This window comes from Daphnia pulicaria, chromosome 4, assembly GCF_021234035.1.
Source record: "Daphnia pulicaria isolate SC F1-1A chromosome 4, SC_F0-13Bv2, whole genome shotgun sequence".
Taxonomy (NCBI): domain Eukaryota; kingdom Metazoa; phylum Arthropoda; class Branchiopoda; order Diplostraca; family Daphniidae; genus Daphnia; species Daphnia pulicaria.
Genome location: NC_060916.1, coordinates 12,964,652 through 12,980,417, shown reverse-complemented (window position 1 = coordinate 12,980,417; position 15,766 = coordinate 12,964,652). Strand labels below are relative to the sequence as shown.

Here is a 15,766-nt window from a genome sequence, read left to right as displayed (position 1 = left end):
GAAGAAGTTGCTAAGCAGCTGGACATGGAGACGAGCGGCGGATATTCTCTAGAAAAACTTCAGAGTGAATGCGGAGTAAACAAACAAGGAGAAATAGAGTGGAATGACCCAATTGTCAATGACGAACAAAAAACAAAAATTTGGAAAAAAATGATTTATGTCATCGAGAAAAGAAAATCGTTGGCTGTTCCACCGTCAAACACCCTAACAGAGGATGACTTGTCGATCGTCGATCACCATGAAAAAGAAAAAATACCTGGGGTTGTAATCATTGCGGGCGCTGCCGGAGCAGGCAAGTCCAGCATTTTGTCGCATTACTACGAAGAAATAAAAGAAAAGGACCCAAATCATTGGGTGATTATTATCAATTTCACGGACCATTCGAAAGAATTGTTCAAATTAAACTCGACTAAAGTGAATCTATCCACCACTATTGAAAGCCTTTTAAACTTATCCGTCGTCGTCGGCCACAGTCGGTTTGGTCGTTCAATGTTGAGGCGTCGTCTAAATTTGGGTGAGCGGATTACAATTTTGTTCGACGGATTTGACGAAATCGTCAATAATCAGTACCAAGAAACTGCCATTCGGGTCATTAGTGTTCTGAAGGAAAACAAATCCGCTAAATTGTACGTGACCACTCGCTCTCATACGGCCAGTAAGCTGCAATTACTTTTGTCTAAATTGACTTATGATCTCGAAAACTTTACCAAAGAAGACCAAATCAATTATTTAACCTCCTTCTGGAAACTTAATTTTAATGAAGGTGTTAAAGACAACCTTCGCCATTTCGCCGAATTGTTGGTCGATCGAATATCGAAAACTTTAAAGGACGGAGAACGAGCCTTCATCGGAATTCCGTTGCAGTGCAGAATTCTTGCCGAGTGTTTCAAGACAGAAGTTCAAAAATCTGCTCAAAACCAATCGGAACTCAATTCACTTGTCGAATCCATCGATCGGATGAATTTGGATGTGTCTAATCTTTATCGTTTACTTTTAACAAAGAAGCGAAAAATTTACGAAGAAGAGAAAAAGGCTCTATCACAAAGCAGCGACCTCGCTGATTTGCACGTTGAATTCGATATTGACAATTTAGAATCTTTCCTGAGAAAACTGGCCATCAAGACAATTGTTTCAACCAAGGAAGATGTTCACGTCTTGTTGGGAACACAACAAAAATCAATGAAATCAAAAAACGAACAGGTCAAGAAAACCGAAAAACGAATGGATCACTCCGCTCGATTCGGTTTGCTGGATGAAAACGCGGAGGGCAAGGTCCGCTTCTTGCATCGATCTTACGCCGAGTACATGATGGCCGAATATCTTTACACTGGATTTCTTCTCGACGACGACAAACGCAACAAACTGCTGGACTGTGAATTCGCCCGAAAATTTATTATTGACCAAATTTTGGTTAAGGAACAGTACGATGGCGTCCAAGTATTTTTAAATTCTATGTTGAAGAAAATTTTAAATGAGAATAAAGAATACGGAGTCGTAAAAGACTATCTGCCAAAAAGATTCCACAATTTAGCTGAAGATTTGTATTATCAATCTCTCCGGAAAAACCAAGAAAATTCCGTAAGAAATCCTTTAAATGCGTTACGAGTTTCTGTTATAAATAGAAAAGAACAAATATTTAATTTCTTGTGTGATTGTCTCGACGCAACTTTTGATAAATTAACCGTTACAAAAGCTGTGACGCTATCCTTTCTAGCAGATACTTTCGATAATTATTACGTATTTACGTTAAAACTTTTTCGTCATCAAAGTAGCAGTTTTCAGAGATTTATTGGCTATTATGGCAGCGTGGCGCCCAGCGACGATACTAAAAAACTAACATACAGGTTTATTGCTATGCTTTTACATGGATTGCCACTATCTGGGTTGTATGAGTATTCTGACTGGAATGGATTAGATCAAAAACAAATAATTGATGAACTGCTGGGTTTCATGGTGGTGAATAAAACCGTCATCGAATCTATTTTCCGTTCGAGCAATGAGCATTCCATGGAACCCTTGTTTGCAATGTTTATCTTCAATGAAAACTACAATAGTCAACTAGTAAAATTTATGAAGATTCTGTCGGATTCGAAATTTTATTCTAATGACAAGAATTTTTCGAATTTACTAAAGAATGTATTTCAGTCTGTCAAAAGAAAAAAAAGGCCTAAAGGTCGGATTGGAGAGGCAATAACTATTCTACAAACACTTGAACGGCAGGATGTATTGAATCAAATGTACAGCCTATTTCTTACAATTGAACCGGATGCTTTTCGAAGTATCTACTACCCCGCATCAAACCACTACACAATTTTACACTTGAAAACGAACCTTTCTTCTTTGTTGGAATCGGATTCCTATCGCATGACCCTTATTCACCGGGCTGCTTTTCACGGAGACACAGCAGCAATAGAGAAAATACTAACAACAGTCAAGGAAAAGTTATTTAATGAAGCTGATCCAGAACTGAGAGACAAAGCCGAGCAAGTCGTAAGAATCATGTCTCACGACATTTTTGGTTTCACGCCGTTCTATGTAGCAGCCGCCTGCGGTCACGAAAACCTTTATCGCAACATGCTAGTGTTCCTAAAGGATGTTAATGCCGGTACACCACAACAAATATCAGACAACTTTCAAACATATTTGACTGCCACCGACGGATTCGTCTTCCATGCACTGTCTGACGCCATGGAATCAGAAAACTTAAATATGTTCCAAACGATTCTAAATGCTGTAAAATCAGTTTTGGGACAACATTATTTAATTCATTTACTGAAATCAAAATCCCGAGAAAACAAAGGTAAAATAAGGTATGATAATTACCCAGCCTACTGCTGGCCTATCACAATATTTGGTGTCGAGAGCTGTTACCCCGAATTGTTTCACAGTCTAGCCAAAATTGTCGTTCAGGATGGTAGTAATGACAACTATCAAGATTTGGATGACTTGGTCTTCTATTTACTCAAGACAGAGGATTTTTCTCACTTGACACTCAAACATGTCAACGCGGAAATCCTCCAAGGAATGCTATCGCTAAAGGGTGCCAATGACTGGACGAAACGACTTCTAGACATGGACGAATTTGTTATTAACGGATTTGACATACTGTCAAACAAACTCATTAAGAATTTTCAAGAAGATCAACTGAAACAATTAATTGAGGTGTTGATTTTCAAAAACACAGCAGGTAAAAGTTTCTGGAGCAAAATAATTCAATCGGCTAGTTCAGTATCAGATATGCGTAACGCAGAAAATCTTTCCTTATTTTTAAAATGCGTGTCGGAAAAACTCGGCGAAAGTTTTGTAGTGAAACTTGCAACTCACGATGATGGGGACGTAACAATTTGCTCAGATAAACTCACCAACTGCATGTTTGCCCATTTGTCAATGGAAGGACAAGAAGAAGTGGAACGGCATTGGAAGCAGATCGCTGCCCCAATAATCAACGAAATCTTTTTCGAACCGACGTCAAAGAATTTTTGGCTCAACAACGAACCCATATTTAGGAATCCAGATGTTAGACTTTACTTGAAATATGGCAGCGATGCTCAACTCTCGGATTTCATCAGTGTCGTCACTTCCTTACATAATGTGGAAGAAAATAAGCAGCTCAGTGTGTGGGGATATGTGTTTAAACACGGTAGCAAGATGACGTGCTGCGAAATCTTGAAATCCGTAGCGGAGAAGGAGACGATTTTTGGCCGAAATGCCACGAAAACGCTTTTGCTTCATGAGATCGACGAAGAACCCCTCATACTTGAAATAGCAGCAGCTTGGGAACAAGATGTTGATTCGCTATTACCAGCAATGTTGAGCCATTTACCAAACGAGATACAAGACGAGATGCAACAGTATCTAAGGGAACATGGGCCTAAATTAGTCGACAAAGCATTTTCTAACCCAACGTTATTGATGCCATCTGGTCAATCATACAGACGTTTGAATACTTTAATTTTTCTCCTCAACTACTGTAATGAAAACCAACTTCAACTCTTTTACGAGAAAATCACCTTTCTGATGGACGCATCGCACACCATGAAAAAGATTAGCATCTGGGGTGATTTATTTCGTTGTGATTGTGAGCAAGATGACGTAACAATGATGAACAAATTTTTGGGATGCGTCTCTAAGAAGTTAGGCTCAAAAACGGTCAAAAAGTTGATCCTTCACGCTGATGAAGGCAAAGATGCCGTCATATTGCACATAGCATCGCGTGGAGAAGACCAAATGGTGGACACAATGCTCAACTATTTGGATGATGTCGAAGATCGAAAAAAGGTCCAACGTAAAGTGGATAAATACCTGCGCAAAAAGTTTGAAGCCCCGGAAAGGAAAGATGCTTTTCGCTGTTGAAAAGGCAAAGCAAGAACAATAAAGAAATATATTCCTTGGATGGTAAACATTTGGGTTCTTTTACCAATTCAGCTTACATACTGATAAGCCAATCATGTTATTTGTATGCTTTAGCAGTTCTCTCTCTTGTTCTCACAAATAAAATTCCTGTAACAGATTAACAAATTTTTCTCGTCTTTATTTAAACTTTTAACAGTGAAAGTATGACGTAACAAAATACAGGATCGTAAAATGTAGCATCCCGTAAAATGTGACGTACTTTTGCAACAGTTTAAAAATAAAAATGTTTACGTAAAGAATAAAAAATAAAAAAATTAATAACAGGAGAAAGACCCTTTCTCCTTTCTGGACCACAATATTTAACTGACATTTAGATGTGGTCATGTGAAAATTCTTTAAAACAATATACCGAAATGAAAAACGTGAAAAGGATAAAAGTGTTGTAAATAAAGCTAAAGACAATGTCCATACATTATTTCATTTTCGGATTAAATTTAGTCAAGACGAATATAAGGAACTTAAATGTTGCTAGCAAGTAAGAGCATTGTCAAACAACCTTGACTCGAATTTCAAAGATAAAATGGGAAATAACTTTGTGGAAAAGTCGCTGAATGCAAGTGAGAAAACAGTTATTTCAAAAAACCTCAAAGTAAATGTATCTAGTAATAGTCAACACAATAACAGAAAAATTTCGAAAACATCTATTGATTAGCCCTGTATTGTAACTTGAAGTCTGAAAAAGAACATTCCAATTGGTTGTGCTAAGATCCTAATATTTAAAAAAAACCTACAACTTTGCTAGCAATGGCAGTGGGTTACTGGCAAGGCTCTGCAGTTTCATAGCAAGGCCCATGTCTCCTTGCACTTTAATGCGTCTTGTTAGCAAAGCTCTTGCTGCAGTCAAAGTTCCATTAAATAGCTTCATTAAATCATCGTCCGATATGCTGATTGTCGTATCACCTTTGGCCTCTGTAACAACAAAGAAACGACGCCATCGACATTCGCGGTCTTATTCAATTGATGTTTTTAATAAATAAAAAAAAGAAACAATATCACCGGGTTTAGCAATCCTAACGGAACCATTGTTATTTTTCGCATCGATTATCCACGACACTTCAACTTTATTCTTTCCCGTCACTTTGACAAGGATCACTCCTCCCACCTTCTTGGTAAGTTCGGCTCCGTTTTCGGCCAAAGTTTGCTGCACTAGCTCAAACACATCCGACGAGTTGAAGCCCTCAACGCGAACACTTTCCGAAACCTGAATCAATGCCCACGTTGAAATCAAACAATCAATTTCAAACGATACGTGCGGCATTGAGCGAATGGATATCATTGTTGCTCAGGTAGTGCGGAACAGAGTCAATTATTGGCGTGAAAATGTTAACAACTAACCTGTTCTATGGCCATTTTGTACGATACAACGGTATTGATTAGCAATGAGACGCCTAACCGGATTGACACGAAACAGCCAAGTCAAAAGCTTTTCGGGCAAACGCCTTTACACGATGGTACAAGAAATTACATCTTGCAACCGTACTTGTTTATTGGCGACAAGATTATCAGCCAACTTTTATAGTGCGAGTCAACTTTATGTTTTTACTTAAAGAAACCTTATTTGAAAAAGAAATAAACCCTGAAACTAAAAAAAAAAAAAAAAAAAGTTGAGAAAATAAAAGGAGGAAAAAAAAGATGACGAGATGAAACACTGGGATTCGTCATAAAATTTGGCAAACAAAAAAGTAACGGACTGTAATTCAACACGCAGATTGCGAAAAAAGATCAAGTCTAAAAACAAAACTAAGAGAAAGGAGAGGAGACATTTTTGAATTAAATCGTTATCAGCAAATTGGGCAATAACGTGAAGTAAAAAAAACGAATAGGAAAGATAACTGATCCCGCTGATAAGAGAAAATTGAGTCTCTACCGTCTTTACAAATAGGAAAAACAATTTGAATAGGAGTAGACTACCCAGAGCCACTTGTTGAATCCCACAGCGATGGGCTGTTGTAGCACTCGGTTTTACTGTGGACAAATATTCCAAGCTCAAAAAGGATTGGATTGGTTACATAGTATAGTAAGTGAATCACACTATGAAACTATCAATTTCTTATTTCAAAATGTATTGGAAGTTTTACGACATTTATTTGAAGCAAATTATTATTTTTTTAAACTTGCAATTGAATTTTTTAATTTCTTTGTGATAACACTTTTATCTATATGCACACACAAGGTGGTCTGACAATTTTTCCAGTTTAATAGAGTGGCCGGTTTGAGGATCGACTATAAATACTGTACAATAGGGAAAATAACTTTGCATTTGATATTTAGAACAAATATCAACATTGTGCAAAAATTCGCTCAACTTGGGTCGAAATCAATTGGACTAGATTCTAAATTTGAAAAAAGAAGGCAAAAAAAAACTTCAAGTTTTTGAAGAAAGCAAGTAAAAATAAGGACAAAAAAAGAAACAACTTCGACTAGGTTCATTTCTCGCAGAATCTAAATTTTACGATCACAGGGCAAAGGCTTTTAAAAGAGGCAAAGAGTTTTTTAAAAAGAAAAATGAAGCTTTGAAAAAGGGAGACGAAGGAAATTATTTTTGAATCGACTACATAAAAGAGCGGTGAAGGGTAAATTGATACTGCTATAAGAAATCTTTTCACATCAAGTCGAAGGAGTGATATACCCTGCGACGAGGAAACGTATTAGTTATAATTCATGTCAGCGTAACGCAAAACTTATATTTATTTATTTTATTATTATCTTTTTTTTAACAGAAGTTGCACAACTATCATATATTCTGCTTTTGATGAACTTTGGACATGCCACCTAAAAGGAAAAACCCAGCAGAGACGGGACACGGTGCGTCTGCCATCCACAGGATCACTGTGGATCAAGACCAATCCAACGACGAGAATCTACCGACGAAATCGACGGGGACTGGGTTAAAAAATTCCCTCCACGGTAATGTGTTCCAATTGAAACTTTTGGTGCTCTTCTTGATTCGGGGGATCAAAGCCAAATACCAGTTCAAGTTGGGGACGGAAATACCCGGAATAGGAGGGAAATTTGACGACTTGATTTTCAAGTACCAAGTGCCAGCTGATGAAGATTTGATGACGCAAGAAGTTCAAACCGAACGCTATCGTTACCTGCAGGCCAAACACAAACAGAACGAAGAAACGGGAAAAATCACGGCAGTTGAACTTCTGAACGACAACGATGGGGAATTCAGTCTACCCAAATATTTCCGATCTTATTATGGTGAAGTCATTAATGGAATTAAAGGATGTCGGCCTAACAATGTCCGGGACTGCATCATTTGCACTAACGTTGGATTTGAAAATGAGACGAAGCTTAAAGAGGCTGGCATCGAGCTGCTACGATTGGACGATAAGGATGAAATTTTAACGTTCGACAAAGTGTCCGACGCAAAATCGCCAATGCGATACAAATTAAAGAAAACGGAAAATCTGCTACGGAAAATGTTACAATGGACCGACATCCATCTTTTGGCCAAGACTATATTCGATTACGCCACAGGTAATAAAAATTTTGCCATAATCTCTGCCATATTCAAAAGTTACCACGTTGCTTTGGTCAATGAAAATGTTATTGATAAAAAGGAGCGAAAACTTTGTGCAAAATTTTTGGAAGGAAACAGTCACTTCCGTGAAATTCTTTCCGAGATAACATTCGTCAACTACTTGAAGAAACTAAATTTCAACTATGATGACAAGAAAAAGATTCGAGTTGACGGCACAAAGAAATTACTAAATGAATTCGAAGAAAAATCGTTAGAAAATCTTTTGCCAAAGTATCCCAAAAATAAGACAGAGTCAATGGAAATGGATTTTCGCGTTTTCGAGGATTTCTTTGACGATTTAGTGTCAGAAAACATCATTGACGCAGTTGAAGGAAAGACAAACAAGAAACCCTTCACCGCAAAATTTATCGAAGGAAAAGATTTATCGGAAAAAGGATCGGAATTTCGAGGGAAACTGCGCAATGCCGTTTTCTTTCACTTCTGGAAAGATTTGGCTTTTACAATCAGCAATAATTTTGGCATAAAAATAATTAGCAGCACACCAGATGAGAATAAATCGCTTAATGACTTGGTTGGAGAGACGGAAATTGGCGATTTCTTGGACAAACTCGTCTTTGCCGTTCACACGCCCAACGAAGTGCAACTCGATGACATACTAAAAAAAGAGTTGGACGATCGTTACAGTCTTCACGAAAATGACTTTCAGTCGGATTACATTTTGAGAAACATGTTGGACTGGTTCAAGAAGAAAGAATCGACTTTCATGATATCGGCAGAAGGGATTAACATCTTGGAAAACGCAAAGAAGAAAATGAAGTCGTTGCGCTTGACGGCCGTGTCGATTGACTATCAGAGGAAGCTGAAAGAAGTGTGTGGATTTAATGAGGAATCAATTCAAGAAATGGCGGAAAAGCTGAAGCAGCTGCTGATATCTGAGGATAACGTCAAACTGATTATTTCTGAATTACCAAAGCGAACGGCTGTTAAAGTCATAGCAGCACTAAAGAAACTCAGACGAATCGTTTCACATGAGACTACCAGAGATGTGACAGCACCGGAAGAGACTTATTTTAAAAGAAAAGACAGTTACTTGATGACGCCATTTAGTGAATTAAAAAACAACCATGAGAAATTCAAAAAAGCATTGAAATCAGACATCTCGCATCATCTTTTGATTGTGATTTGTGAAGACGGTATTTCGACAGAGGGTGAAAAGTACTACGGAGAACTTGTCAAAGAGTCAACTACTCCTAAAAAGGTGATTGTCATCAGTAGCGAGGGTGTTGGAATAAAAGATGATTTAAAATTTACTGATTTTAGCAACGAGTTTAAAAAAACTTTACTCTCCACCCAAGTTTCATTTCAAGGAGCAAAACTCGCAGTGGCTGATCTGATCAAAACACGACGCGACCAAACTGTAGACGAATTAATTCAAAGTGGTGAACCGGAAAAGATTTTCAATTTGGATTCCATTGAAGATCTGATGAAACAGGAAAAATCTCAAATTCAAATTCCTTCCTTAAGCTCATCCCGGTTCGAAAAATCCCTTTACATTAAAAGGCAATTGTCATCCGCATTTCCATTCGACAACGTGTTTTGGGAAGAAGTTGCTAAGCAGCTGGACATGGAGACGAGCGGCGGATATTCTCTAGAAAAACTTCAGGGTGAATGCGGAGTAAACAAACAAGGAGAAATCGAGTGGAAAGCCCCTACCGTCAATGACAAACAAAAGAGAAAAATTTGGGAGAAAATGAATTCTGTTCTAGAGAAAAGAAAATCGTTGGCTGTTGCACCGTCAAACACTCTAACAGAAGATAACTTGTCGATTCATCGTCATGAAAAAGAAACATTTCCTCCGGTTGTAATCATTGCCGGCGCTGCTGGATCGGGCAAGTCCAGCATTTTGTCGCATTACTACGAAGAAATTAAGGAAAAGGACCCAAATCATTGGGTGATTATTATCAATTTCACGGACCACTCGAAAGACTTTTTCAAGTTGAACTCGTATGAAGTGAATCTATCCACCACCATTGAAAGCCTTTTAAACTTATCCGTCGTCGTCGGCAACAGTCGGTTTGGTCGTTCAATGTTGAGGCGTCGTCTAAATTTAGGTGAACGGATTACAATTTTGTTCGATGGATTTGATGAAATCGTCAAAAGTCAGTACCAAGAAACTGCCATTCGGATCATAAGTGTTCTTAGGGAAAACCAATCCGCTGGATTGTACGTGACTACCCGCTCCCATATGGCAAATAATCTACAATTCCGGTTGTCTCAGTTAACTTATGACCTCGAAAACTTTAGCAAAGAAGACCAAATCAATTATTTAACCTCCTTGTGGAAACGTAATTTTTGTGGTGACGTCGAGGACAATCTTCGCCATTTCGCTGAATTGTTGGTCGATCGAATATCAAAAACTTTAAAGGACGGAGAACGAGCCTTCATCGGAATCCCGTTGCAGTGCAGAATCCTTGCCGAGTGTTTCGAGACGGAAGTTCAAAAATCTGCTGAAAACCAATCGGAACTCAATTCACTTGTCGAATCCATCGAACAGATGAATTTAGATGTGGCTAATCTTTATCGTTTGCTTTTAACAAAGAAGCGAAAAATTTACGAAGAAGAGAAAAAGGCTCTGTCGCAAAACCACGACCTCGCTGATTCCCACGCTAATTCCGATATTGACAATTTAGAATCTTTCCTGAGAAAATTGGCCATCAAGACAATTGTTTCAACCAAGGAAGAAGTTCACGTTTTGTTGGGAACACAACAAAACTCAATGAAATCAAAAAACGAACAGGTCAAGAAAACCGAAAAACGAATGGATCACTCCACTCGATTTGGATTGCTGGATGAAAACGCGGAGGGCAAGGTGCGGTTCTTACACCGAACGTACGCCGAGTACATGATGGCCGAATATCTTTACACTGGATTTCTTCTCGACGACGACAAACGCAACAAACTGCTCGACTTTGATTCCGCACGAAAGTTAATTATTGACAGTATTTTTGCTAAGGAACAATACGATGGCGTGCATGTGTTTTTCAATTCAATGTTAAAAGAAATTGTCGATCGAAATGAAGAATGGCATGAAAATATTAACAAAGGGGAGCTACCAGAGAGATTATTTAAATTGTCAGAGGTATTATATCGTCAATTTCTTCGTCAAAATCGGAAGCCGTATACAAAAAATCACCCAAACGCGCTTGTCTTTTCAGCCATGAACAGAAACGAAAAAATATTTCAATTCTTATGTGACTGCCTTGATGCCACTTTCGACAAATCAGACATTTTAAGAGCGATGACAATCTCTTTTTTATCACACAATACCGGAATTGAAAATTTCGTTTTTTCTTTAAAAGTCTTTCGTCATCAAAGCATCGCGGTTTTTCAACGATTTCTTGGTTACTACGACTCTGACTTGCAGGATATTGACGGAAAACCCCATGTAGAAACATTGATCGAAAAGATTTTTTTTGGATTGCCTATCACTGACTTGGAGGATTGGAATGCAAAAGAACAACGAAATATGATGGAATGTTTTTTGGATTTCATGGATAAAAAAGTAACAGTTTTTGACAGTTTTTTTCAACCATGGAAAGAGTATTGTGTCGAACCTCTTTTAGCAATGCTCATACTCAATGAAAACTATGACAATCATCTAAAACAATTTGTTCAGCTATTATTAAAGACGACTGCCTATTCAAACGAATCTACGTTGGCGACCTTCATCAAAAACGTCTGCTCGTCTGTTGTGGGAAAAATTCGACAGGGAAGACGCCTCGAGAAGATATTAAATATCTTGTTACAGGTACGAGAAAATCTAGCCATCAAAGTATTCGGTCTGTTATTCTCAATGGAGCCTGAAATCTTTCAAGACAATTTTCAAACTTGTTCACTGGAAACGAGTGAGATTTTCAGAGGGGAAACGAATAAAATCCTACATTTTTCATTGGTACGAGATTTCTACGGTATTACTCCTCTTCACCAAGCAGCTTTCAACAACGAAATTGATGCGATCGAGAAAATACTATTACTAGTTCAGGAAAATTTGACACGTGGAGATGATACGCACAAAAAAATGGCCGAGCAAGTGGTGAATGTCATGTGTTACGATGAGAACGGTTTCACCCCATTCTACGTGGCCGCAGCACGTGGAAACGAAATCGTTTATGGAAAAATGCTATTCTTTCTAAAAAATTTCTACAAAGAACAGAATATATCTTCCACACTTGAAAAAATATTGACTGCCACCAACGGATTTGTCCACCATGCTCTTTCAGACGCCATGGAATCAGAAAATCTTGAAATGTTTCAAGTGATTCTGAGTTCTGTCAAGAACATTTTGGGACAAACCACTCTGTTGAATTTACTCAAATCAGACTCCCGGGATAATAAAAGTAAAAATCGGTATGACATTTGCGAATATTGGAGTGACACAATATTTGGGGTTGCATGCCGATACAAGGATTTGTTTCAAACACTGGCCAAAATCGTAGTTGAGCAGAAAGATACTAACAATGAGGCTTACCAGGATTGGAGTGACTGGAATAACTTGGTCTTTCACCTCATCGAATCAGAAGATTTTAATCCATTCACACTTAAATATGTCAGCGCCGAAATTCTCCATGGAATGCTGTCGGAGAAGGGTTCCAACGAATGGACAAAACGTCTCTTAGACTTGGGTATTTTGGAAGGATTTGAAGCGTTGTCAATTCGTCTTATAAAGAACTTCCGTGAAGATCAATTAAAAGAGCTGATTATGATGTTGACCTATCCAGAGAAATATGTCTGTTATTGGTGTGAGATATTACAAAAATATGAAATCTTCGAGTTAATACCTCCTAATGAAAAAAATGAGAGTAATCCTATTCTAAAATTTATGAAATGCGTGTCGGAGAAACTTGGTGAAAGTTTTACGTATGACTTGGTGATTCACGATAATGATATTGTTCGCTCAAAGGCGCTGGCCAATTTTGTATTACCTCATTTGTCCAAGGAAAGACAACAAGAAGCGAAACAACATTGGAAAATGAATTCGTCAGTAACGATCGACAATACCTTCTTGAATCTGACATCGAAGATTTTCTGGCTCAATAACATTAAAAGGGGCACCAGTTATTTGGAGGAAATCATGTGGTTTTATTTGGATCACGGTAGCGATTCCCAACTTAAAGATTTCATCCAAACCATTACGTCCTTACACACTATTGCAAAGAAACAGCGCAGTATGTGGAGTTACGTATTTGAAAAAGACCGAGCTACGAACAAAATAATAAAACACGTGTCGGAGAACCCGGAAATTTTTGGCGTTGATGCCGCTAAAAAACTTTTATTTCATGTCATCGACGAAGACCCACGCTATCTAAACGCTATATGGTGGAAGAAAGATGTTGACGAATTGTTAGCTCAATTACCAGAAGTGGTCCAACAAGGAATTCGGCAACATATTCAAGAACGTGCATTTGGATTAATCGAACATCTATTTAAAAATCCCATCTGGCTGATTCCGTATAATCGGTCATACACAGACACAGTATTGAATACTTTAACTTTTATAGTCAATTACAGTAATAAAAATCAACTCCAACAGTTTATCCAATATATAAAGATCTTACGTAAAGTTGAAGTGAAAGATCGCAGCATTTGGTATGGGCTATTTCGCACTGACATCGAGGAAGACTACATCAGAATGATGGGCAAGTTTTTAAAAAGTGTCTTGGAGAAATTTGGTTCCAGTGCAGTGAAAGGGCTATTACTTCACGTTGATAACGGAAATGATGATGTTACCTTTATATGTTCCTTTGCTTTGTCAGGAGAAAAAAAAGTTGTTGAAACCATGCTCTCCTATTTAGACGTAAAACATCGTGAAAAAGTTCAGCGAAAAGTAAATAAATATTTGGACAAAAAATTTAACGTTCCACCAAAAAGAAGGGCCGAAAGTAGCTGAGCCATCATATGAAGCTCTCAGTTTCGATTCTATGGTAACAGAAGTCTAGGAGACAACGAGACATACCAGTTATTTAACAAAGTTAAGGATCAATTTTCGCTGTATCTTTTTCGTTAAATGATTCAAAATTTATGTTATTAATTCACTGTCATAATACATGAAATCGGAACAGAGGATTTGTTGATTTCCACTTTAATTTCTGAACTACCGGATCACGAATTGTTCGACCACGTTCGACTGAAACAAAATCTTCCTCATCATTTTTCTAAAAATAATTGAGTAAGTAATCAACTTCATAAATAAACGTAACACTAGTTTCTCTGAATGGTCTAGCAAATCTCTCTTTGAATCGCTATCAGCAGCTTACTTCTCGAATAACGTCGACGTTTCGAACCTAAAAACGCCCAATTGTCCATTCTATTTTGTGTCACCTTCAACTTTTCATGCCTCTCATTATACCCTGTTTACACTCACGACACAAAAAAATTACGAAATATTGATTAGCTTACCCAATATAATACTGTTACTTACCTGCTGGCTTGATGATCAAGTTAAAAAAGCAAATTGATTCGAAAAGTTATGTAGTCACAGCTCAAACTGATAATTGCTTCGTTAATTCACTGCTAAATATTAGATAAATGAAAAATCTTACTTGATAAAAGTGGTAATCCAAGTAACTCTCAAAAGAGAAGCATTTAAAATTATTTCTGGGAGAGAAATCATCTTTATTCGAGCTCTACGGTTTGTAGCATACAAATGCAGATGATTTTAGAAATATTTCTGCAGTGGTTCTCCAAGCATGTTCTCCATATTGGCGATCGTCGTCTGAGCAGCTACTTCCACTTCGTTGACATCACTCCCATTATCCTTCAAGCAATTCCGCCAAGAAGGGGATGGCTTCCGGTAATAAGGCCCAAATAATCCTCCCCTAGTTTCTCGACGAGCGCCGACAACGCACTAAGCGATCCCAGTTGAACGTGAGGCGAGTTGCTTCTCGTCTCGTCTTCATCAGCAGCAACAATGTGCCGACATACTGTATACATACCTCCCCCAACGCAGGCGATTAATATCTCCACTACTCCCGTATCATCTGTTGTTATGCCCATAATAGCCAAATATATCAAGTACGAAATCGCAATTAATATAGATACAATTTGCACAACGATCCAAGGCAACATTAGGTTGGGCATTCGATTCTTCACTGCGGCGACCAGAACAAGAAAGGTCGTAAACATTAAGACCATCGCACCTACCAACTGGCCGACATTATAATCATATATAACATTTTGGCGTCTAAACTCCATATGCAAAACAGTCAAAAATAATTGAAGTCATTCAAACATGACAAATGCCAATTTTAAAATAAATTGAGCCATTACCATTACCAGAAGTTAAGTACAATCCGAATGATTGAAGAAATCTGCTCAAATTTCCCACTTTTTAATGAGAACACCGAATAAAATTAATGACATTACTGTTCCTATTTACCAACGAGAAGGCGCAAATCGCTGTGGTACCGGTCCGGAGTGAGTAGCCGCAACAGCATTGATTTAATTTGTAGGACATGTTGAAGCAAAAACGATTTAAAACTGGACGTTATCTAGTTAAAGATAATACAGACACTACTACACTTCCTAGCGAACTCTCTGCTTGCAGCGCCAAGACTGGAGTCACTAGACTCATTCGGTCGACATCTGAAACCCAAGGCAACAATTCAAAAGAAAGGAGGGGGAATTTTTTGAAACTTAGCCCACTTGTTTGCATAACATTAGATGGAAATGAAACCTATCTCTCCCTTTTGCGCCCTTTTGGAAATAGTTTCAAACGTCCTGCTAAACTCCCTTTGATAACCATTTTTCAATGTGGGGTAATAAACTAAGATTCAAAGTATTTTGGTTGGGCGTTCCCAACTACTT

The 15,766-nt window shown here is 38.0% G+C and overlaps 2 protein-coding genes across 2 annotated transcripts in view; both read right to left on the bottom strand.

Annotated features, from left to right (window-relative positions):
• Positions 1 to 15,766, bottom strand: part of LOC124337282 (histone H4-like) — a 116,761-nt gene that overhangs the window by 29,713 nt on the left and 71,282 nt on the right. The window lies entirely within an intron of this gene.
• The window catches only part of LOC124337228 (peroxisomal multifunctional enzyme A-like), a 35,456-nt gene continuing 24,263 nt past the window's right edge, over positions 4,574 to 15,766 (bottom strand). Inside the window, exon 3 of the mRNA XM_046791333.1 lies at positions 4,574 to 5,322. Coding sequence (XP_046647289.1) covers positions 5,141 to 5,322 — 182 coding nt within the window. The 3' untranslated portion in view covers positions 4,574 to 5,140. The remainder of the gene's footprint in view (positions 5,323 to 15,766) is intronic.